Genomic DNA, 21,047 nt, shown 5'->3' with positions numbered 1-21,047 from the left:
CCCAAAACTAAACCTGCAAATATCCATCAACTGTGGTACACTTCCAAACAAAAGAATAGTACCTAGCCATAAAAGGATATGAAAAACTGGCTTTGGTAGCACTTGGGAGGTAGCATTGGGAAGATCAAGGGTTTAAGGCCAATCTTGGCTGCATATGGCACTGGAAGCCATATGTTACATGAGATCCTGTCTTACCATCTCCTCCATAAAAACCCAAAAATTAAACAAAATTCAACTGGCAGAAAGTTAATTTAATTTTTAAAAGACAGATGAGAAAAAAAGTACTCAGGTGTGATGGTACATGCCAATAACCCTTGTATTTAGGAGGCTGAGGCAGGAGGACCTCAAGTTTCAAACCAGCCTAAGCTATATAGCATGACTCTATTTCAAAACCCCCAGGTCTTGGGGAGTAGGTCAGAGGTAGCACACTTGTCTAGAATGGGGAAGGCCGTGGGTTCGATCTCCACCACCACAGAAATAAACAAATAAGGTGAAATAAACAGTGTAGGAAACATGCCACAATGGACATGAAGCATGGAAGCTGCAGCTATGAGAACGCCACTCCCAGACGACTACACACCGTATGAATACATTTGTGGAAAATGTCCAGCATAGTCAAAACCAGTGACAGAAAATAAGCTGGCCAAGCAAAGGCACTGCTTTGTGACAATGCTGGCTTTTGGTAGCATTAGATCTACTGAATGGGAAGACCTCGGGCACGGAGGCTGACACACCTGAAGTCTATCTGTTTGTCTATCTTTTGCCAGCGATCTGTCAGCTGCATCACTTTCTCATTGAACTTGCCCAGGTCCAGGTCGTAGAGAGGGTACTGCTGTGAAGACTGAGCATGGACCTGCTGGGCCTTCTGCAGCTCTGTCTTCATGGTGGCCAACAGGGACTTCTTCAAGTTCAAGTCATTTTTTATTTTCTGCAAATCAAAGGGGGAAAAGGTACATACAAATTCATCTCTTTCTCCATTATATACCACCCCCAAGTCATTATTTTATTCACTTATGTATCTATTTCTGGTGCTGAGGCAAGTAGCATCCTACCACTTACCACTAAGCTGTATACTGGTTCATATCATTAACTTTAAAAGAGGAAAGTTCCAGCACTGTAGCTGGAACTTAAGAGTCACATGGCTCTGGGCTTGACCCTCAGTATCTCAAAGCTGGCAATCCCTCTGCTCTGCCTCTCAAGTATTGGGATTACAGACATGAACTGCCACAGTTGGCTGAGAGATCCCAAAGTGAAGAAACTATTCTACTCAGCACTCCACCAATCCCCGCTACAAACCACTTCCATACTGTTTCCGCTAAAAGGCCTTTGAAAACAGAGTTCCCTATCAGTGACTGACGTCAGCCACCTGTGGCCAATGAAAGCAAGAACGTCTCCAACCCCTTGAAACCTCGTTGCACAAAGCATGGGCTGTTGGCGAGGTAGTACACACCAGTAATCCCAGTGCCAGGAGATAAAGGCATGGGGACCAGGAGTTCCAGGTCAGCCTCAGCTACACAGTGCTTTTGAGATCAGTGTGACATACATGAGACCCTCTCTTTAAAAAGAAACAGACGGCATGGACTTCAGCCAATTCTATCAAGCAGATCACACGAGTGTATGACGCTGACACTAGAAGAAACTAGGGTATACGGGCTCCATCCTGTCAGTTTTCCTGTAAAACTGTAATTATTCAAAAAATAAAATGTGTTTTCAAAAAGAGAAATAAAATAAAACACTCATGAAAGTTTGGTGAGGTTTTAGAGTAGAGGGCCCAGTCCTCCATCACTTCCTGGAGGCCAGGCTACGGTTACAACCTTTGCCTTACCTTCAGTCCACAGCGATAAGCTTCTACTTTATCCAGGTCCAGACAGACAGTTTCCTCCTCCGTCAGCCTGGCTTCATAGACCTTCAGCATGTCTTCTGTTTGCAGAACAGCCTGGAGAAGAGCTCTTATGGAGCACAGGCTGGAAAGACAAGAGAGGCGGATAAAGTTTTCAGTGACACAAACGGATGGTGACTGTTGGCTCTCATCACTATTCGGGAAACAGGATGGTGTTAAAGCAGTGTGTGTGGGGGGGGTGTCTATAAGGCACAAGCTCCCAAAGGCCAGCCACCTATAACGTTGCGCTTACCTGTTTAAGTAGCCATCTGTGACGCCGTTGATATTTTCCAGCTTCTGAAATAGCCCGAATATCTCATTCTGTAAATAGCAGTATTTTTCAGACCCTCGGAAGTTGGCAAGCATATCCTTAAGCTGATTGAGAACCTCGGCGATGGCTTGGGAGTCATTCTGTACACTCTGCCAAAAAAGAAGGGAAGCACATTTCACTAGCTGTACAAATGCTTCAAGCTTATTTTTATCATGCCCCTTTAAGACCTGCAGCAGGCTGTTCGGCTCTGCATAAGAAAAACCACTGTTCCATATATGCACACCTATATACATATGGTAGTTTACATGTATAAAAGTACGTGGCAGGCGACCAACAGGTAAGAGCACCTAAAGTCTAATCCCTTAGCAATGAATATATTATTACCCACAGTCCCCTGCTGCATGCCAGCTCTCAGACTGGCCTTGCTGTAAGTGTGTACCACACCTCCTCACTGCCTCCAAACCCCATCCCTGGTCATCACTACTCATCGGTTTCTATAGGTCTGACTCCTTTTTAAATCCCACATGTAAGTGAGGTCACATACTGCTTGTCTCTGTGGTCCATTACACTCAGCATAACATCCCCCAGGTTCAGCAACTCTCAATTTTTCTTTCTTTTTAAAAACTGAATAATATCCCATGTTGAACTGGAGAAATGGCTTAGGGGTTAGCAGCCTGAGCTGCTCTTGCAAAGGACCTGAGCTGGGGATTCCAGCGCTTACCTGGGACAGCTCACCACTGCCTGTAACTTCAGCTCTAGGGGATCTGACACCCTCTTCTGGCCCATACCTCACTGACCTTGCCATAATTTAAACTAAATACAGATTCCAGAGTGTACATATACCACAAGTTTAGCAACCTGTACACACACACACACACACACACACACACACACACACACACACACGTATATACACATGCATACATAAAAATATATATACCTTGTACTGTAGCTGTGTGATTTACAAGATTAGCTTTTAACCTTAAAAAAAGTCTTCAGTGTAGCAGTGGAAAACAAATACACTTGCCTATAAACATGTAAGCCATGGGGTTTTTCCTCACTGAGAGATGAACATAGGGACCCGTGGGGTCACCGTTAACCGGCCCTACCTTGAGCTCATTGATTTTCACTGTGATGTGGTGTGTGGAGCCTTGGTCTGTGAGCAGGAGATTTTTAAGGGTCATCCTGCCCTCGCAATGCTCCATCTGCCTGCGGATCTTCTGCAGCTCCATCAGCAGCCACGTCTCCTGTTTGTCGTTCTCTCTGTTGGTTTCAATTACTTTATTGTGGTTGACATCTTGGCAGGAGCCCACATGAGTGATTTCAGTTTTGGTGACTGTAAAAGTAAATTAAGACCATAAATAAGACAGACTGCCCAGGTGGTAAGGTGCTAGGCACCTCACTATATGAAAATATGCCCATGACTTCATTCTAGAGCTCAGGCATAAGCATTTTACACATCTGCTATGTAGCTGATAAGGCTTATTGTCCCCCAAGTATTCATTCGCTGGGAGACTGGTCCCTAGTGAAATAGTACTGATGTAGTGGGGTCTGTAAGAGGTGGACCTAGTAGAAGATGATTAGATTCTGAGGGGATCACCCTCAGCAAGGATGAATGCCTATCTGCTAGGGGTTGGATACGTTCTGGCACTGACCAGTCCTCAGTCCTTTCTACACGCTACCATCCCCCTTCTACTTCTCTGTTGACTTAAGACAGAGCCATGGATCACTCGCCAGGCTCCACACTCTTTCCCAACCATCAGAGTAATGAATAAGCAAACTTCTTGACAAATTATCCACTTTAAGGTATTCTGTTACATCAACACACAGAGCATCTTAAGTATCTTCCAAAGGGACAGCTGTACACAAAACCACATATGTGACTGATCTAAAGAGAGAAGATGGTCCAGGCTGACCTGTCTGGTGCTGGGGGTGGCCAGGCAGCTGAATGACCAGGGTCTGGTAATGCTTCTGGGCATCAGTGAACTGAGACTGCATCCTCCGCTTGTCATCGTCCCCAAACATCTCTGAGCCTTGGCTGTTTTTGATGAAATCTTGGTAATGGAGCTCAAGGTCTTCAATGGTCTTCATGTAATCTTCCTGTCTCATGGTTTTCAGCTAGAGGAGAAACAGGCATGGTGAGTTGAGAAGACCTGAATGTCCTCATACCCCCATGCAAGAAGAATGCGAGACAGAGGGGGCAGGGCGACCCTCATCATAGGCCAAGTAAGATTAAAAAAATAAAAAAGGTCTTGGGGTTTCGTCCATGTTGCTAAGGGGCACAGCAGTTAGCTTGCCAGTGACTTTTTCAAATAAAATATTGTACAGAAGTTCAAATGTAAACAAAGCACAATAAAGCACAGTCATTCCATGAAGATAAAGGGCTCAGGGGCCCTAAGGTTTCCTAGCCTGTTCCCTTCTCACTTACCGCTCCATTAAAAGACTCCTCCACCCAAGGCTCTGCCAACCACACCTTAAGGACCTCTGGCTTAGAGGAATGCTTTCAGAGATCCTCCAAGAATCATCCTGACTTCCGCTTCTGCCATGTTTCAGTAGATAGGTCTGGCTTCATTCCCATTATCTTAAGGAGCTGGGTGCTTACCCTGTCTTTTTTTCATAGGTATTTCTGGCTTTTCAGATCACTTCAGTGCGTATTTCTCACAAAACCAGCCATGCACTAATTCCTCCTTGTTTTGTGGTGCTAGCAGAAGCACCCAAGGCTTCACGAATGCTAAGCAAGCTTTCTATCCCTCAGCCCCGCCCCATTCTGTACAGTACTGGGGAAGGCTGAGAGGCCTCCTGTGGTGAGACACAAAATCCTCGTGTGTCCAGGGTGGTCAAGCAGTGAGTGACCCTCTAGGCAGCCCCACGGACATACCTTGGCAATAGTCATGGCCCTGATCTTCTCAATGTCAATCATGCAGTAGTGCCAAGACACCAGGCTCTTCATGTTGATGTAGAGCTGGTTCCACAGAGCCAAGATGGCTTCATAGTACTGCTCAATCCTGGAAGGAGGAAGAGGAAAACACTCCAGTCCAAACAGAAAACCGGGACAGGCTTGCACAACTGCCCAGAAATCTAAACCAAACCTTATGAAGTGATTGTGTAATTTTTAAATTGTCAACACTTCAATAGATTCAGACTAACCTACTTCCCAGAAGTAAATTCTCAACTTTATCTATAGTCATGCAGATCACTTAAATCATTCTGGGTGACACAGGCTGTCTAATGTTCTGTTGGATTGACTGATGGCAGTGTTTTGAATGGAAAGTGGCTCAAATGCTGACCACCCCCACCCCAAAACCCACGACAGGAGAGGGAAGGATTGCATACCCAACACTCTCCACTCTGCATGAGGATCAAGATTTCCAAACTAAAACATTTGAAGAATCTGCTGTGGATACTCTGTAGTATAGGATACTCTATACAATGTATGTCCCACCTGCTGTTGAACCCATGCTGACATGAGGGGGCATGGCTACAGTTGAAACAACTTAGCTGCTAGGAAAGAGAAGCTCATCAAAACAGCAGCTTCAAAGGGCGTGGCAAGTGTCGCTCATGCTTGCCTCTAGCTCTCCTATATGGTCAGATATTCTCTTCTATCCATAATAAAATCTTCAACATAATTTTCAAGACACAGTAACAGTGTCTTCATAAAGATCCTTTTCTGGGGGATGATGACAATAAGCAAACACTGCTTTAAGCTTCTTGCTCAGACACAAGCACGCCTGTCCCCACCGTTCAGTGCCACAGCTGCTGGGAACTCCAGAACTTACTTGCAAGAAAGGTCCACGGCCAGTGGGTTTGGAGGAGGGATGATCAGGCCCACGGAAGGGACGAGCATGTCAACGCCTCCAGGACCCGTCACGTACCACTTGCTGCGCTCATTGTTGTCCTTCAGGATGCATTCGTCCCCCTTGTGCACAATTTTCTGCCAGGTAAAGAAATAGGGAAGAAAATGAAGACATATAAACTGGTGACACTCTCGCACTTGCTTTCTCCCATCAAATGAAGACAATCATGACATTCCCAAGCAGTAACTATGTGTAAATAATACATGTGAACCAAAGGGTATCTAACAGTTAGCTACATCCTAAGCCAGTTGAAGAAAGAAACTCTTCAAAGACCTCTTCCACAAGGCAAACCCTCATCATATCTTCTTCCTGTTTCGAGTTCATGCTTTATATATTAGATGTTAATATGGGTGGGGGGGTCACTTGTCTCACTCATTTGCTCTTACATTTTAAGAATGAAAACATCATGGCATTAGTCTGTTTAAAAAAAAAAAGACCAACCTTTTAAATGAACTTCTGCCAGGCCTGGTGGCTCAGGCCTCTAGTCCCATCTACTCATGAGGCAGAGGCAGGAGGATTACAAATTCAAAGGCTGCCTGAGATATGAGCAAGATTAAGTATAGCCGATTTAGCAAGATCATGTCTCATAACAGTAAGCACAAAAAGGCCTGGATGTATCTGACTGCCTGACATGTGTGAGGCCCTAGGTTTAACGGCCAATACAATAAAAAAATAAATTCAATTAATTAATTCCAGCTATTTTTTTTAAAGGCAAGATCTCACTGTGCAGGATAGGCTGGCCTGAAATTCATTATGTAGACCAGGGCGACCTTGAACTCACAGAGATCCTCCTGTTTCTGCCTCCCGCATGCTGGGATTAAAGGTTTGTACCACCACACCTGGGTCTATAGAGCCTCTTAAGGGCTAGAGGTGCAGCTCGGTGACAAAGTGCTTGCTTAGCCCTGGGCCCTAGCACCACAGAAATAAAAAGCAAAAACAAAGAAGAAAAATTCCAACCTATGTATTACAGCAACAATCTGAACCGGTAAAACATAAGAAATTTTATTTTTTTTCATCTCATATTGCAATATAATCGACTTTTTTCCTTTTATTTATTTTTAATTTTACTTATTTACTTGTTTGTTTATTTATTTATTTATTGATTGATTGTTGCTTGAAACAAGATCTCACTCTGTACCCTGGACTGGCTTCCAGTCTGAGGGAGTCCTGTGTCCCACCGAGCTCAGTCCAGTCTGAGGGAGTCCTGTGTCGGCCTCCCCCGCCCCCACCACGCTCAGTCCAGTCTCCCCAACGCTGGGATTGCAGGTGTGTGCCGCCGCGCTCAGTCCAGCTCACTTCTTTCCCACCACACAAGGTCTTAGAACATTCCACAGGGGAGAACAGACTCCTGTTTCACAGAGCTCATCTAACCAGGCAGTCGCATTTCGCTTCCTAGGCCCCTCAAGCTTTTATTGTAAGGAAGCAGAACTGTGGAAGCCACATAGATAAGAACAGAAACGAACCCACTTCTCTATAAACCTGTGCTTCTCACAGAGCCTACAGGACTGGTGTGATCCAGAACTGCCAAGAACCTGCAGGAGCTATGACAGCGCCATTTCCTGCTTCCCATGCTCTTGTCTGAAGCTTAAAGACAACCGTTGTTGAGTGAGGGGTGGAGCTCAGAGGCACAGTACAGGCTCAGCACAGCACGAAGCTTTGCCTCCCTTCAGCAGCACCCAAAGGAAGCAGTTACCATCCCGCTCCCGCTCCTGACGGTCCTCAGCGATTCGGCCCTGAGTCACTGCATTCGCTCCACAGGAGACTGCTTCATTTAGAAAAGACATGACTGTGACGCTTATTGAACCCAAGGTTAGTTTTGCTCTCTTGTCTGACGAAAGCTTACGTAAAGAGGGAAGGCTCTGCTATGTGGAGTACACACCTGGTCTTGTTTGTAGTCGCACAGAGCCTTGAGAATAATGGGCTTGTTGCTCCTGTAGTCTGGGTTCCGAGGCTTCAGCTGCACAATCTTCTTAGACTTGTTTACCAAGTTCTGCACCTGCCGCTTGTACTCAAGGATTTTCTCCCGTTCTTTCTGCAATTGCAAGAACAATCTGCTTTAACCACAGGAACCCTGTGAGTTTTAGAGGCCTCTTGGGGAAGCTGCCACGACATCAGAGTGAAATATAGCTGTAGTTCCATTAGTAATAATAAGCCACAAATTCAGCAGGAGGGAAGATACCCTTCCATGGTAAGCCTGTTGAATTAACTGGGCGGGAGAGAGCGTCTCTGTGAAAGGGCCATGTGGATAAAATGAGAAGTGTGTTTTCCCAAGGGAGTGGTCAAGTTAAGTCATGGCATTCTCCCCACTCAGTAAATAACTGAGCTACTGGAGCAAAGGCCCTTCCTTCCCGCAGCTGGGCACACAGAGATGCCACGGAAAGAGGAAGACACTGAGGTATAGGCTCTGGGTGTGTGCTGCGCTCCATCACAGCCTGCCCTGGGTCCGGGGTGCATCAAATCCCCTGGGTGCAGCTGCTGAGGGGCTGGCGGGGGGTGGGGAGCACGGTACCTCCAGTTCTTTGATCTGCTCCAGCAGGTGCTGCAGAGGCATGTTCTTGTCACAGGGGTATTTCTTCCTGATGGAGTCCTGCAGGCCCTTCAGGTAGGCTTCAGTCGACTGGGCCTCTTCAAAAAACTGTTAGGGATGACAACAGCTCCAGTCAGTGAAAAGGCACTCGATGCCAGGGTTCGGATCATGACTGTCATGCAAAGGTTTTTGTGTTAAAGGCCAGGCTCCCAGAGTGGCATTGAATGGGGTGGAATCTTTAGAATAAAGTGCACCAAAGGTAGTCTTTGGATCATTAGGGTGTGCTTTAGGAAAGAATCATGGAACCCCAGTCTGCTCGTCTCCCCCCTTACTCTCGGTCAGCTTTGCTCTCTCCTGAGCTCCCTGCTATGATGAGGTGTCTCTTCACCAACTAGAATAATGGGGCCCATGGGGTCCAGACTGGACCATCTAAAACTGTTGGCCAAATAAACTTTTTCATCTGCATAAGTTAATTATCCTGGGCGTTTTGCTAAAATTAGGGGCCAGCTAACCAACACAACCATTTAGTAGTTCTGTTTCAGGAGCCAGCCCCTGCAAGCTTCTTCTAAGTGGCTAAAGAAAAAGACTAGAGTAGAAGCATTCACAGACTTGGTAGCAGCTGAGTGACTGCTGACCACATCACAGATTTGTGATCCTCTAAACCAAGGACAGTAAGTAGGATTTAAACAATACAGTCTAGAGCGCTTCCTTGCTTCTAACACATACTCAAAAGATAAGATATTGATAACATTGCAATGCATATGACCCCCTTATTTGCATATCTGTGTAGCATATGTGCTTATTAACACCTCATCCATACAATGCATGCATGTACCATATTATTTTAGACTAGGAAAAGTTCCCTGGAAATCACCATGGGTCTGATCTTCCCATTTAGCACATGAGAAATGGAAGCCAGGAGTTGTGACATGTTCTAAAGTTACACAACTACATGGTAGAAGGACTGGAACCAGACTTCATCATTGTCATCAACAATTCTTCTCATAATTCCATGGCTACTCTAAAGTATCAGCCAGGGCCAGCAAGATGGCTCAGTGGGTAAAGATGCCTGTCACCAGGTCTGATGAGCTGAGCCCTATCTCTAGGACCCACATGGTAGACAACTCAAGCAGATTGTCCTCTGACCTCCACATGCCCATTATGACATGCAACTGCCACACACACACACACACACACACACACACACACGCAAATATAAATTTTTCAGAAAAGATATGTCTAAAAACCTGAAAGTAGGCAGCATTTTCTTTGAGATGGACATCAATGCACTTGGTGATTTGCAGAATCCAACTCCACTGTGTCTGAAGTGTATCCATATATGCCTGAAACAAGAAAGCATCAAGACATCAGCTGCCTCCTGTGCCCACTCAGAGGCACAGAGGGGGGCCTCCTGCACAGACCCATGAGCCACATGAAACAGATACCTATTCATTTCACCCCAGGCCAAGCAAACTTTTGTCCAATGCCTGGAGACAGAATATACCACCTGAGATCTCTTGGTGCAGTTAGTACTTACAAACAGAGTTACCATCAAAGGGATATCATTCAAAAAATAGGTCTTGCCCAAATTGAGCAGCTACTAGCCAATCAGAGCAGGCACTGGGGCACTACATCATGGGGAGGCAGGATGCATTTGAGTAGAAATCTTTACGGACTTAAGGTAGTAACTTTTATCAGATAACGTGGGTATTTCAGTTTAACAACTACTATGGCCATGGCAACACTACCACCTACATCAGCCTTGAGTCTAGCCCACAGATAGCAGTCTCCAGCAAAAGTCAGCAAATCCTGCCCAAGGGCTACATCTGGCCCACTGCTTTTACTTATAAATAAAGCTTTATTGGAACACGGTCATAGTAATTCATCTACAGTGTCCATAGATGCTTTTATGATACAAGAACAGAGTTAAGTAATTGTGACAGAGATCATTTGGTAGAGTATAAAATATTTCTAGGTTCTCCAAAGGGGAAAAATGTGCCAATCTCTAGCCTAGGGTGCTGATCCCCAAATAGCAGATAAAGTTGGCACAGCTTCATAATGGAGATGCACCATTCATCCACAGAGATGTCTTGTATGAAGTTCTTTTCCCTAGTAAAAGTGCAAACCCCATGAAGCCTACCTCAATTTTGTCTGAAGCTGGATGCTGATTGAGGACAAGCTGGTCACTTTCCTGTTTAAGCTTATTTAGTTCCTTTTCCTTGACTTCCAGTTGACTCATGCGGATCTGGGAAAGAAAAGACCAAATAAATCCTTTACAGAGAGTCAGTTAGGGTTCTGTTACATTACACTATTTAGAGGCAGCTACATACAAAATTGCATTTTGGGAGTGACTGATTCTAAGGACTCATGTTACAATGTCCTCAAGAATAACAGCATTTTTGATGCTGAAAGTCAAGGTTGGACTTGTGGCATGACCTATCCCTAACTCCAGATGCTTGGGATGGAAAGTGAAACAAAGGTCTCAGATTTGGGATCTACTATTGTAGAACATTTGCATATACATAGAGATATTTTGGAGGACTCAAGTCTTAAGGCAAAATTCATTTACATTCCCTACCCACATAGCCTGAAGATAATGTTATATAATATTTCGGGGCCCCTGGATTTTGATTGTCACCTGTCACCTGAAGTCAGGTGTGGAATATTCTACTTATGGTATCATGGTGGCACTCAAAGTTTCAGAGAGAGCACTCTGGACTTCAGATTTTCAAATTCCTAACTCCAGATTTTGACTCACTGTTCTATAGCGCCACCCACTCCAGATGGCTATATTCCCACACTACCTACGAATCACTGTCTTCAGAGATTAAACAATGAACTTGCGGATGGGAGTCTGTTCAGCCAGCAATGGTACATCCCCATAGTCCCATCTACTTGGTAGGATAAGGCAAGATGATTATTTGAGTTCCACAACACAGTGGCATTTCTGACTTACAGAGGGAAACCCTATCTTTAAAAATAAAGGGGGAGAGGCTGGAGAGATGTTCAGTGGTTAAGAGCACTGACTACTCTTCCGGAGGAGTTGGGTTCGAGTCCCAGCACCCACGCAGCAGCTAACAATCTCCTGTAACTCCAGTTCCTGGGGGATATGATGCCCTCTTCTGGCACTTGTGGGCATTGCATGCACATGGTACACAGACACACATGCAGGCAAACATAAAATAAAACCAAATAAATCTTCCATCCCTGAGCAGTGTTCCCAACGTTAAATTACAAGTGGCTGATCAAGTTATTTAAAAAGATCTCTCGTCCCCCTACCCCAGCAGCAGGCTAAAGGCAAGTGGGGGCTCTTACAGAGAAGGCCTCCTGCTTCTGAGCAATGTTTGTGTTCTTGTCGCTCCAGTCGTACAGCAGCTCCTCCTCCTCGCAGTCGTTGATCCACATGATCTCGCGAGAGGTGGCCTGAATTATGTTCTGCAGCTGGCGCAAGTGGTCCATCCTCTCAAAGGACGCTTTCTGCAGACAAGTCCGAGAGCGGCATTAAGATAACAACACGCAGGGACTGTGCCGTCAAACCTGTGTCGTTCTCTACCCAGACCATCTGAGACCAGGTAAAACCTCTTAACCTGCTGCATCACCTGGTATAGGAGAGAGACCCTGTCCGAATTTGTGATGCTTGTGGGGCCAGGGCAATCTCAGATCCGAACATCCTAATTCCAAAGGGTCTTTCTCATCTTTACCCGCCTGGTGCTGGAGACACTCAGGGTCTCCCTCACCCTAGAGAAGCACTCTACTTTTGGGCTACATTTCCAGCCTCTGAAGAGTCTTGATTCAGACAATGTTGTTTGAGGCCAGCCAAATGGCTCAGTGGATAAAACATTTTCTGGACAAGCCTGATGACCTGAGTTCAATCCCCAGGTCCCATTCAAAGTACTGACTCTACAAAGTTGTCCTCTGACCTCTATTTGCATTATAGCATACCTATATACATACACACATGCATAGACACATATACCCACACACTCGCATACATGCACACACACATATACATGCACCAATTATAATAAACAAAAAATTAGACCTCTGTACACATTACAGCATATGCATACCTATATACATGCACACCCAATTATAATAAACAAAAAATTAAAAGATAGTGATGTTTGGGTTTAATAAATTTAGGTAACTAAAGGGGAACTAGACTCATAGATAATTCGTGTTTTCTCTCATGGGTAAGTTGGGCTTTGCCCACATAAACTTCAGGTGCCATCAGATTTATGCCCATTCCGACAGGAAAGGTAGTGTATCCCCAGCAGCCACACTGTTTTAAAAGCACTGTGACCTGCAAAGGTGAAAACTGGATGACACAAATAGAAGTGTGGAAATCGCTGCTGACACCGTCTGTCACGAGATGATGACAGGCTGGTAAAACATGTGAGGAAAACATACTTCATCCCTGTTTATATTTGTTCAAGAAGGCTGCAACCCTTTATCAGCTGCATGCATCCAACAAGAGTCGTTTATGTAAAATTTAACCTGAGAAGGGGACAGTGCTAGGCACTGTCTTCAGAAACCAAACCAAAACCTCCGAAACATCAACTCTAAAAGAGAAGCAGCAACGATAAAATTATCATCTACGAACACAGGAGCCAGTGTGTCCTGGCTCTTTGGTGAACACAAGCCAAGAGTATGGTCCACCAGAGACCCTTACCACTTAAGGAACTGAGCTGAACTGACAACAAAGGCTAAATGGGCTTACCAGCAGGTTTTCATATTCCTCCTCCAACTGGTAGATTGCGGACTTCTCGCGCTGGGAAATAAGAAAATGCAGGTAATTATTTTGTCCTGCCCGTGGAGGTCTATAGAAAGGGTAGCCCTTCTACATCTCCTTGTAAGATGCTGGCCTCGGCCCCCTCAGTAAAAAGATGCAATTGCTCTATGAGGTCTTTTACCCACAGTGACCTTTCCCCAGATGGTTTGAGGGTCTCTTTCTGGACATTCATGCCTTCTCCACAAAGTAAATACACTTATCACTTCAAGGCTTGCTATAGAAAATATGATTTTGGATCCTCCAGATCTTAGAGACATGAAGGAGAAAGCTGAGCAGATATTCAAGTGGACAAGAGTAAGGTTTAAATTGTAAAAAGGCAGGGCAAAGTGGAAGTGAAACTTGGATCGTTACAGTAAGTGATTTCATGCATGCAGACAGGGGCCGGTGAGGAACACTGAGACACGACCACGCGCCGAGACCAGACTACTGTCCTGTGCTGTCACCCTCACTTGGCCCAGGAGAGGTATCGACATGAGATACAATTTCCTGAAGGGCAAATGTGACTTTATTCCCACCCAGAAGAAAACTCAGCGACTCCCCAGCAATATAAGCTACGTGATAATTTCACTGTCTTCAGATGCTTTGCTTTGTGCAGTGATGGCCTACCTGCCACCTCCCTAGATACCTATGCATAAACCATAAACTCATGATATCCTGCGCGAACTCAATATTTGGTTCAATTCCTTCTCCAGGACCCGTAAATCTTTCCCCCCTTCTCTTTTACACAATGGAGTGTTTTGTTTTGTTTGTTTTAATTTCTAGTCCCTTGGAAAGAAAATAATAGCTGTGGGTTTCAGACAACTTTGCCCGTGGCACAGCCTTCTACAGCCTCCATGATGGATGTGTGAAGTACCAGGTCAGCTTTGATTTTGTCCAGCTGCCAGCGGTAGTCTCCGATGGCATTGTGGATGCTCCTGTGGCTGTTGATGTGCTGCTCCACTGCTCCCAAGTCCACACCCCAGGCCATCAGGTCCATCTCCGCCTGCAGAAAGGGGGGGCAGCCCTTTAATGTCCCTCCTCTGCAACAGACCCACTTCTCTGTCGCATCGGGGATCAAGATATCACACACAGCTCTGCTTCAGATAAAACTCAAAATATACAACCACCCAGGAAGCTAAGCTTGAATACAGGAGTTCAAAACTACCCTAAGTACACAGCAAGGACCCATCTCAATAGAAAAGGAAGAAGGAAGGAGGGAGGGAGGGAGAGAGGGAGGGAGGGAGGGAGGGAGGGAGGGAGGGAGGGAGGGAGGGAGGGAGGACGGACTGACTATATGAAGTATGGTCTGAAGTCAAAATACTTGTTAATGTTTTAAGATTACCAAATGGCTAATGAGAATCACCAAATACATATTCAATTAGTCTGGCTCCAGCCCAAGACGCACTGAGGAAGAAAATCAGTAATGGGTTCCTTGCCACCTAGACTGGTCTCCTGAAAACGAATCTACATAGGAGAATGCAGGTGTGGGGCTGGAGCTTGTTAAATGGCTCAGCAGGTAAAAGGGATTGGGGTTGACTCCCAGAACCCACAGTGGAAGGAGAGAACTGATGCCCAAATATTGTCCTTTGACCCCAACACCTTGGCATCCAGGTCCTGTACTCACACACAATGACAATGATGTCATTTTTTTTAAAGTTGAAAAGGAGAATGCAAATTTGTATGACTGGATACTAGTATGTATGATACATTGTAAGTACTAATAGACGTTTCTTTCTTCAATCATTTTTTAAACGAATGTCAGAAATCATTAATGACACAATCATGCACTGCCTCTCAGACTAAACACTAACCTAAAGTAGTCATTATTTATTCCTTTAAATCATCTTTTGTTTACTCTTGCTATATCAAATCTACAGGCTCACAAAAGCTAGGCAGGTGACCTACCATTAGGCTACAAATCCAGCACTAAATTATGTTGATGAACGTTATATAGTTAAATGCTGGCTCAGAAATACAGCACTTCAAAATTCCTTTTCAACCAGTGAAAACTCTGTATGGTTCATTTCAAAGGGAGGTTCAGTCCAGCGTCTCTTCCTCCTTTTGCATGAGCACATGTAAATTTCTAAATCACCTGTGTCATCTGTCGGACATGCCAAGGGCAAACATCCCAAGCTGGGATGGCAGCAAGAACAGAGCACAATTGTCCTAAGCCACACCCGTGTTCTAGTGCTCTTGGCAAGGCTTCAGAGAGGAGCCCTTTCAGAGTCAGAGAACTGAAGGTTAGCAAGGACTTTGCCCTTGTCTCCTGCAATTGTCCATGCTTTAAATCAGAAACAGCAGTTGCTATGCCATCGGGAAGCTAGGGATGACCCAGGGCCAGCTCACACAGCTCATTACCTGCCAGGTGTATAGTATCTGGCTCGCCCATCAGCAGAAGCACAGATGAGGGAAACAAAGTGGAACCCTGGCAGGGAGATGTGTGTCTGCCTCTGGACACACTGCTGGGGAAAGGGCTCCCTTATCAGCCCAAGCCTCAGCTGGGTCTCCCGGGAGTGAGTGAAGAATGCAGACTATGTGTTGGGGGAGGTGGGGTAAGAAGGAAAAGGCCACACAAAACCACTGCAAACCTACAGCAGGAACCAAGCAGCTTTTAGTTTGCTGAGAATCTTAAGAGCCATCTGACCATATCAAAAGCATGGCTCATGGGTGTTAGGAAATGATGGAACAATATGTTTGTGTGAGAATGCCATTTCCTGAAGTTTAAAGACGTACAGATTTTTCTACCAACTTTTGTTGTTGTTTTTTGGTTTTGTTTTGTTTTGTTTTTTGTGGCTGTTGTTTGTCCATTTGTTGGTGTTGGAGAGTTTCCTTATGTAGCCCAGACTGAGATTATAGGCATGTACCACCACACCCAGCTCTACAAAGTGTTCTTACAATGCTACACCCACAGTAATACCGAAAATGACTAACTCTGAGCTGTCACTTAATGTAACTGTCATGCTGTCTTAGAGGACATCAGAGGATATGACATCTCATAATTACTTTGGTTCAAAGTTTGTCTTGCCTCCCATCAAGGATCCTTGAAGGTACAGTTCAAGCCCCATTAACTCAAGTCTTCCTCAGAACTAGAATGTCATTTTCTCCCTACTCCTAAGCAAGATTTTATTATAGCTCTTACAAGGCAATTGTTTGGCATTTGAGGTGTATCTTGTTCTTGTTGTCTTCAATAATACTCATCCTCATACCTATGAGCCATCATTTCTGAGCCCTCCATTTCTATCAATCATTGTGCCAATGTAAATGAATGCTCAAGAAATGTGTGTTCAGAAATGGAGGCCAGGGTCTGTGCAGCTCAAAGTCATCCTGAGCTCCACAGCTAGTTCAAGGCAGCCTGGGCTCTATGAGACCCTGTCTCAAAAAGCAAAGAGGTTTTCAAAGCCTTGCAGGGAATCTGAAGACGTGCAAACAAAAACAGTTAGGTTTCTGAGATAATCGCTGATGTTTCTCTATTATCTACTCCACCTTCCAGAATAGTTTATGATCTTCATAATAAACAGAGGGTGTGGAGGTAGGCATGGTAGAACACACTATAATCCCAGTATCTTGGAGATATGAGGCAGGAGGGTCACAAGTTTGAGGCTCACTTAAGGTACAAAGCAAGACCCTGCCTCAAAAACAAAAACAAATGGGCTGGAGAGATGGCTCATTGGTTAAGAGCCCTGACTGTTCTTTTAAAGGACCTGGGTTTGATTCCCAGCACCTACATGGTGGTTCACAACCCTCTGTAATCCAGTTCTCGGTGATTCAGTGCCCCCTTCTGGCCTCCATGGGCACTGCATGCATATGGTAATATATGCCATATACAGGTAATATATGGCAACAAAACACCATACACATAAAAAATGAAAAGAAAACAAACAAAATATAAACTTAAATAATAACCAAATGAGTGAGTGAATGAAATTGAAATGAATTAGTGGCAAAAGGACTCACCACACAAGAATACACCCAAAACCTTTTAAAGGCTGGGCTGGGAGTAAGTGGCACTTGCCTGTGGTCCTATATATTCTGGAGGTTGACCTGGGAGAATGACTTGAGTCTGAATGTTCAAGACTAGCCTGGGCAACACAATTTAACACAGTCTCAAAGAAAGGGTAGGGAATGTTAAAATAGCTAAGAAATTCTAGAACCACTTAGAAATTGGTCCACCAATTAATCGAGTTCTTACAGCACTGCATAACTACCTTTCCACAATGTCTCATTCTAACATATCCACCTCTCAAAGAGGGATGGCTCATTGGAAGATTTTCATTATAAATGTCCATCTACATGATTATGGCATGTTTCTCTGGCCACCTGTTCATTACCAGCCTTAATTACTACATAAAACAACAAAACAGTAATTAGCATTGAGAAATACTTTGTAGACATTCCAGTTGCAGGGAAAAGATCAGCACATACTCCTAGTGCCATTACTTGACTTGACCCCCACACAAGTGTCTTGAGACTTACACAGTCAGACAACTGATCTTCAAAAAAGCACCAAGGAGCCCAAACCAGAACACCCGGTGTCCCGGTGTCCAACTCCTCCCACGTGATAATATTGTACAGCTTATTTTTAATTTAAAATGTTCTCACTCTTGCCTTACTATTTCAAATGAGCCATAGAAGCGTTCTTTCTTTCCAGTGTCTGTGTGATTCAGATGAGGTCGGTTGCAACTCAGACAGAATGACCCGGTGACTTAGCAGGTGTCTGCCACTGGGGGGGGGGGACTGACTGTACCACCCTCTTCATCTGAAGTACCTGGGCTCAGGGCTCTGAGTACCAGCACACGTAGGTTTACCCTCTTACCCTCTGCTGCTTCATCCAGCCCAGGCACTCGCCCGTGAGGCGTTTGGTGAACTCATCCCACCCAGAGCCGCTCTGGCAGGTGTACCCTCCACCTCCCTTGGAGCTGGCCCTTCGGACTCGAGGGACACTGATGGCCTTGTACAGGGCTCGCATTTGTTCCTGGAGCTGAAGCAGTCTGAAAGGAAAACAATGTTGTCACAAGAAAACACCCTATGAAAACCCTTTTCTGGATTTCCTTTGGGTCGATCTACAGGCTAAGGATGTTGCATTGGAAGATTTTTTTTCCTTTACCCTATGACCTCCAATTTGATTACACGGAAGTATAAATGCTAGGAAGCCACTCACAACCCAGAACATCATGAAAAGTGTCACTGCCTGTGCCTAACATGACAGCGCCTCGATTTCTCTTGAGTTTCATTCTGGGAATTTTATCTCTCCAGTACCCCGGGCCTCAAAAGCATGAGAGCAAATTCAAACTACATATTTCTGCTGTGAAACAACCACTTCCAACTCCAAGTCTCACTTTATTAAATAAAAGTTGATGTCAGCCGGGTGTTGGTGGCACACGCCTTTAATCCCAACACTCAGGAGGCAGAGGCAGGCGGATCTCTGTGAGTTGGAGACCAGCCCGGTCTACCAAGTGAGTTCCAGGACAGGCTCCCAAACAATACAGAGAAACCCTGTCTCAAAAAACCAAAAAACAAAAACAAGTTGATGTCAGCCTCTGGAGAGGTCAAATGCTATACCAGAGGCCTCTGCCACCATCTAAATGGAGGGAAGGCTCATGACCCACTCAGTCTTTCAAACTAGCAAAGAATTCTTACAGCACTGGGAACTGAACCCCATGCAAGTACTCTACCACATCCTTTGTCCTTAAAAAAAAAAAAAAACAAAAAACAAAAGCAACTTAACTGATTTTGACATAAGTTCTCACTAAATTGTCCAGGCAGGCCTTGAACTTTTGATCCTCCAGCTTGGCCTCCTGAGTACCCAGGATCACAGGGCTCTGCTACCATTCCAGGAAGAGCTTAGCATTTTGGAATGGTTATTTTCTTGCAGGTCTACTTAATTCTCGTAGCATCTCGGGAGTCCACAAAAGATGAAAGTTGCAGTTTTACATTTGAAATAGATAATGCTACAATGTCCCAAGTAAGGGAGGTGTTCTTGGGGCATGTGTGCATCCCCTGGAAAAAGCCTGAGGTCACCATCTGGAGGTCCCCAGCCAAGCTCTGCACCCAATACCTTTTCTGATAAGCATCACAGGGCTGGCCCATCTGCCGCATCTCCCGGATCAAGCTGTCTGTGATTTCCATCTGATCATTGGCCTGTGCAAAACACTCATCCAGCTCTCTGCTCCGGGACAGCTGTATTCCATCTCCATACTTCAGTTCCTAGCAGGAAGAATTCGCATGAAAATGTGTAAGATTGTAAGGAAAAGATTCATGTTCATCCATGAAAGCAAACCGTCTACTGTAATGCAACAGATGGTATGAACCCCTAGTCAAACTGCTTGTTTTTAACTGAGCTGAGCACGGTGGTACTCACCCCTAATCCCACACCTTTGGAGGCTGAGGCAGGAGGATCAGGAGTTTGAGGCTGACCTGTAGTATACAGAGGGACTCTATCTTAAAAACAAAAACAAAAACAGGGCCAGTGAAATGCCTCAGCGGGTAAAGGTGCCTGCCACCAAGCCTGGCAATCTGAGTTGGATGCTCGGCACCCACATAGTAGAAGGAGGGAACCAACTCCCGGAAGTTGTCCTTTGACCTCTATACTCATTCCCCTGGCATGCACTCACTCACTCACTCACTCACTCACTCACTCAAACACTCACTCACAAAAGCATATGCACACACACACACACACACACAATAAAAAACAGTTCAAAACATATATGTGTGTATGTGTGCGTGTTTATATGTGAAGTTAGCTATCTCCTTCCACATTATGTGGTTCCAGGGATCAAGCTAAGGTGGTCAGGCTTGCATGACAACAGCCTTTCCCACTGAACCAACTTGCCAGCCTTCTCCTTCCTTCCATATGTTGAATTTCAATCTTTCGTTTTACACCCAGTTCCTATTTGCTGCGAATTTGACTGAGCTAAGATGGCGGGACCACTTACAAGGCAGGGCCTCTTCAACACCACTGAGCCTTCCCTGTATTTCAGAGAGACATAACTTTTTCAGAAAAAAAGAATGGCACACTACAGTTGTGTCAGATGTCACCAATGGAGGGGGCTGGGAGAGAAGTCCGTGAGACCCATTTTGTAGTCTCTCGTGAGTCTGTCTACTTCACATTAAAGATGTTTGTAAACAGAAAGCCTCCTCCGCTGCTTCGCTGCCATTTAACGGCTTAGCTCCATTTTCCACTTGCTGCCCTCCTTCAGCTGCGGCCAAAGGCATCTTACTTCTGTACGCAAAAGTGTTAGTAAATGTGACACAACTTCCCAAACACTCGTTTTAGTCTTTGAACGCACGTCCATAGAAATAATAAACTGGCAATGCTAAGGCATCCACAGTCCCTACAAGCCACACACAGAGCTTCATGCATGTTCTAATTGAGTACTGGTACACCCTACCTGCTTTGGAGGAAGGAGTCAGCCAGGTATGGGAGGAGTTGGAGGAGTATTGCTAAGCCAAACTCATCAATTCATGTGATTAATGCATGAATAAGTTATCTTCAGAGTGGGGCGGCTATAAAAGCCAACTTGGCTAGGAGTGTTGTGTGCTCTTTGTCTGCTGCCATGTGATGCCTTCTGCCACCTGGGGTCTCTGCCAGGAAGAAGGTCATTGCCAGATGCTGCCCTCAGCTTGGGCCAGAACCATGAGCCAAAGCAAACCTCTTTTCTTTACAGTTCGCCCAGTCTGTGGCGTTGTTATTAGCAACAGAAAATAGATTAAGGTAACATCCTTATCTTGTCTGGCCTGAAAAG

The 21,047-nt window shown here is 45.1% G+C and overlaps 1 protein-coding gene across 2 annotated transcripts in view; it reads right to left on the bottom strand.

Annotated features, from left to right (window-relative positions):
• Positions 1 to 21,047, bottom strand: part of LOC101826587 (desmoplakin) — a 45,371-nt gene that overhangs the window by 10,961 nt on the left and 13,363 nt on the right. For both annotated transcript variants that reach the window (XM_005066373.4, XM_005066374.4), the window contains exons 3-18: positions 19,358 to 19,506; positions 18,116 to 18,290; positions 14,177 to 14,305; positions 13,252 to 13,302; positions 11,847 to 12,008; positions 10,672 to 10,776; positions 9,779 to 9,874; positions 8,514 to 8,639; positions 7,884 to 8,036; positions 5,927 to 6,081; positions 5,029 to 5,155; positions 4,067 to 4,268; positions 3,260 to 3,486; positions 2,133 to 2,299; positions 1,826 to 1,964; positions 735 to 928 (exon numbers count right to left, since the gene is read on the bottom strand). In XM_005066373.4, coding sequence (XP_005066430.1) covers positions 735 to 928; positions 1,826 to 1,964; positions 2,133 to 2,299; positions 3,260 to 3,486; positions 4,067 to 4,268; positions 5,029 to 5,155; positions 5,927 to 6,081; positions 7,884 to 8,036; positions 8,514 to 8,639; positions 9,779 to 9,874; positions 10,672 to 10,776; positions 11,847 to 12,008; positions 13,252 to 13,302; positions 14,177 to 14,305; positions 18,116 to 18,290; positions 19,358 to 19,506 — 2,357 coding nt within the window. The remainder of the gene's footprint in view (positions 1 to 734; positions 929 to 1,825; positions 1,965 to 2,132; positions 2,300 to 3,259; positions 3,487 to 4,066; positions 4,269 to 5,028; positions 5,156 to 5,926; positions 6,082 to 7,883; positions 8,037 to 8,513; positions 8,640 to 9,778; positions 9,875 to 10,671; positions 10,777 to 11,846; positions 12,009 to 13,251; positions 13,303 to 14,176; positions 14,306 to 18,115; positions 18,291 to 19,357; positions 19,507 to 21,047) is intronic.

This window comes from Mesocricetus auratus, unplaced genomic scaffold (assembly GCF_017639785.1).
Source record: "Mesocricetus auratus isolate SY011 unplaced genomic scaffold, BCM_Maur_2.0 Super-Scaffold_100013, whole genome shotgun sequence".
Lineage (NCBI taxonomy): Eukaryota > Metazoa > Chordata > Mammalia > Rodentia > Cricetidae > Mesocricetus > Mesocricetus auratus.
This window is presented reverse-complemented; position numbering and strand designations above follow the sequence as displayed.